This window comes from Lupinus angustifolius, unplaced genomic scaffold (assembly GCF_001865875.1).
Source record: "Lupinus angustifolius cultivar Tanjil unplaced genomic scaffold, LupAngTanjil_v1.0 Scaffold_414, whole genome shotgun sequence".
In the NCBI taxonomy this organism is placed as follows: domain Eukaryota; kingdom Viridiplantae; phylum Streptophyta; class Magnoliopsida; order Fabales; family Fabaceae; genus Lupinus; species Lupinus angustifolius.
The window spans coordinates 77,226-81,607 of NW_017727824.1; the positions used below are offsets into that span (position 1 = coordinate 77,226).

The 4,382-nt window shown below is 34.9% G+C and overlaps 1 protein-coding gene across 1 annotated transcript; it reads right to left on the reverse strand.

Moving 5' to 3' along the window:
- Positions 1 to 1,120: 1,120 nt before the first annotated feature.
- Positions 1,121 to 1,744, reverse strand: LOC109341223. Its single transcript, XM_019579075.1, has one exon. The coding sequence runs from the start codon at positions 1,742 to 1,744 to the stop codon at positions 1,121 to 1,123; it is 624 nt and encodes a 207-aa protein (XP_019434620.1).
- Positions 1,745 to 4,382: the final 2,638 nt, after the last annotated feature.

A 4,382-nucleotide genomic window follows, 5' to 3' on the forward strand; every position in this document is an offset into this window, starting at 1 on the left:
TATGTTCCTTACGAACATCAAAAGTTGACTGAAATTAAAACACATTGCTTATTAGCGGCTTTAGCTTGTTGCCACATTGCTTTTTAGCAAGTGCCTTAAAGCTCTTGAATTTGTTGAAGACTTCATTTTTCTCTTCAACAGATAAATCCATACTCTTCTAGTGAAGTTAACCTTGAAGGTCACAAAAAGTTGTTCCCTCCAAGAGATAAATCCATAGTCTTCTAGGTAATCCAACCACCACTCTTTAAATTTCTATGCTCAACAATTCTAAACTTATGAAATTCATATTACCAAGTCTTTGGTGCCATTTCCATGTATCTTCTGCTATAGTCTCTAGACATTTCTTGTCACCGAGATGGATACCAATCTTGAAAGTCCTATTATGTGAGAGGGGAACTTTCAAGATAAGAACCCCTTTCTTGTTGAAAATCTTCAACATTTTGTCTTCCATCCTCATATTGTACCCATTTTCAAGCAATTGGCACAAACTTTTCAAATTGCCCTCCATCTTTGACACATAGAGAACATTAGAGATATATGAGGCAATACCATCTTTCTTTTTTATCATTACCTTTCCAATTCCTTCTGGAATGATGTAGCTATCATCTACAAATTTCACATTTGTCTTCACAGAATCATCAAAGGACATAAACCATTCCTTGTATCCAATCATATGATTTGGACACCCTTGTTTGATGAGAACTGTTGATCATTTTTAGTAGTGACCATTAGAAATGCCTCATCTGAGCCACTCGCTTCCAAGTCAGAGACTTCTCCTTCTATCATCAACAAGACTTCTTCATTTGAGTCTTCTTATTTGGTCAATTTGACTTCTGCATCCTTGCCTCTCATCTTGATTTTGCACTCTCATGCAAAGTGGCCCCATTTTCTACAATTAAAGCATTGGCTTTTGCTTTTGTCCCTCCTTTTACTTCCAATGAACTTATGGGTTCCCTTCTTAACATTTCCTAACTCAACATCGTGATTTAGGTTAGTTGAGTTGCTCCTTGGAAACCCTCTTCGAGAATGGTTTAATTTTCTTCCTCGTTCTTCTTTTCTGAATGCCACTAGCCATTGTCATTGTTGTATTTGTCAAAGTGCTCAAAGTTATTTTTCTTCTTCAACTGAGCACATAGAGCTTGAGATTGCCTATTTTTAGCCACTCTAGAAATCTCTGCTCATGAGCTTCAAGTGAGCCTTGTAACTCATCAATCTTGAAATTGTCAAGATCTTTTGATTCCTCAATTGCAATAACAACATGGTCAAACTTGACAGAGAGTGTTCCAAGGATATTTTCTACAACATCTTCTTCATGTATTTTCTCTCCACAACTCCCCATTACATTGGTCAAGATACGAATTCTTGTGAAGTAATCTGCTATTGTTTCTTGCTCTTCCATTTGCAGCAACTCATATTGCTTGCGTAACATCTGCAACCTCACCTTCTTCACCTTTACTCCACCAGAATAGAATTTGTCTAGGACTTCCCAAGCTTCCTTGGAAGATATTGTAGCAAAGATGTTTTCAAAATTGGCATGATCCACACATTGGTGTATCAAGAAGATTGCCTTGCAATTTATTTTCTTGACATCTCCGAATTCTAATTTCTCAACTTCAGTTGAGTTCTCATCTATTTGTTGAACTCCTTGTTGCACAACATCTAAACACTCTTGAAATCCAAAAATAGCTTTCATTTGAAATGCTCCCGTGATAAAATTATTCCCATCAATAACGGGTAGATTCATTATAAATACATTCGAGGTTGTCATTGTCTTTATTTTGTTTTGGTTCTTTGATCCTTGTTGTTATCCACCGTAAGCTCTGCCACTAAATCTCCTTGGACCGTCGTGGGCACCACCACAAGGCCCTTGATTACATGGCTCTTAGAACTTGGACTTTGAATGTTGAGAAAAGAGTAAAGAAAAAAAGTGAAGTTGAGGGAAAAAGAGGATGATGAATAGTGCATGTTAATAGTCGAAAGTTCAAGTTGTGGATTAACAACCAATTCAACTAATCTGCTATTTATAGTAAGTTTTAACTACAAGCCCAATCATATACAATACAAAGCCCAAATCATTTTCCTAAAGTCTAAGCTATTGAATTACAAAGTATTAATATCAACATGAATGACAAATACTAAAGTACCATAAATATTATTTATACTTTCACTCATATCCTATTTTCTTTTATATTTTTAACTTTAAAAGTTAGACTTGCTTAGTGCTATGGAAGTTTCATAACATATGGATATTACATTATTAGATGGAATAAATGCTAAGAAAGACAATAAGTACATTAAAAAATAAAGTTATAAAGAACTGGAAGGTATAGTACTATCCTTATCTGGTTCTTTCTGGTGATGCTAAAGGTTGGTTAAGAAGAGGCAATTATTAATAAGAGGATGAATCATTTTAAAAGTAAATATTGAATAATGCTATTGAATTATAAATTGATATTATCTTTATGCAGTGTGAAATTGGCCAAGAGGTTTAATATTTTCCTATCCCAGGGGGAATTTTCCAGATCATTTTATAAGCAAAGACTTAATCAGGCTAATGCACAAATTTTTTAAATATTAGTTATCATTGTTTAGATATTGTTCTATTAAATTGAATGTAATAGAACTCTTCCAAATTGTCAAGATTCTTTCCTTTTCAATTTGGGATGGAGCTGATAACTGTCAAACATACCTAAATTTCATACACTTTTATGGAACTTATCTTAAGCATAATTGAGAAAAACCGACTTAAAACAATACTTTTTAGATAAAATATCACAATCTTGTATATTTATGTTTGTATTTATTTTTAATGTGTTTTGTAGGATTTAGAAAGAAATAGAAAAGAGAAAAAAGACTCATGGTCCAAGAAGGAAAAGAAGTCAAACTCGAGGTACTCAAGCATGCAGCTGAGCATGGACCAAGCCACGTTGAGCTGACCTGGACACCAAGATGGCTCAGTCAAACCAACCTGGCACAGACCAAGTTGCTCAAGTAGGCAGTTGAGCGGACCTGCTTAACCACTCAGCCTAACACTAGAAAAAGCCTGACACGGTCAGAACACAAGCTTGGCACGGTCAAGCACAAGCCTGGCACACACCCAAGCTGCTCAAGCAGGGAGCTCAACGATGCACATGTGTGCTCAGCGATGAACCAAACACCTGACCAGGTCAGCAAGCACCAAGCCATGTCTCAGTCAGCACGGTCAAAGCTGCTCAAGCATACAACTTAGCTGTGCCCCATGTGTGTTCAGTGTTGTGCACCCATAATTGACTTAGCCATCAAGAAACCATGAAGTCATGCATTACATCACTTCAAGTAGCCCACCATAGGCTTTTCAGGAGTAACTCACTATAGCTGGTCCCATAGCTCACAATTAGCTTTGGTGAGTCAAGCTTAAGGAGGTGACAAAGCTACTTGACCAAGTGACCAAACCAATGCTGAAGGGTTTGGTCAGCTACTGAGCGATGCAAACAAGCAACTCAGCGGTGCTAGGGAAATTCTATAAATAGGAAGGCATTTCCTTCATTCAAAAATGTCTAAAACTTCTCCCCTTAACAAAAAAAACACAATTATCTCTTCTTATTTCTTATTTCATATAAGTTCTTTTTAAGTAAGTTTTTTAGTTTTTTAGTTTATAATTCAAGAGGAGAAAGGACAAGGCAAATGAGATGCAAAAATCCATTTTGTAATCTCAATTGGAACTTAAAGAATCCAATCATTGGATGCATGGCTCATGCTCCTAACAATTTCATTTGAAAGTTGATCATGTATTTCTTCTTCTTCTTTTATTTTAAATTTGAATTTTAATCATTCAAGTTGGTGCTTTGGTTAATCTTATTTGTTTGAGAAGTTCTTAATGCTCTTTTTAGATTGATCACCTAAAAAATGATTTCAATTCATAAAAATTACTTATCTCAAACACTTAACAAATAAACTAAGAAGTAGTTTTACTACTTAGTTTATTTGCCCAAGTTAAGCATGTTTTTCTTAAGATCTTATATTCATTACTACTTCAATACTCAAGTAGCCAAAATTAGGGTGTGACAACCTAGTCTCTTTCTGGATGTAGTACTGTTTAGTAGTGAATATAAGTGATCATCATTCTACCAGTTTAGGACATACACTAAAAGGAGGATTTCGGACCTTGGTGTTTGGAGTTAATCAAAGTAAAACATAAGAACTTGTCTAAGTAGTTCAAATACATAAGAAGTTGAGAAATACTTTCATCATTCAAAAGGATCTTGTCTCTTCAAGAATTTGTTAATACTTAGTTTATGTTTCTTGTTAAATGTTTATATCAAAATCAAATCAAAACCAAAATATGTTTACTCATTATTTGTGCATTGACATATTCATATGATTCATTCTATTAGGCAATTCCT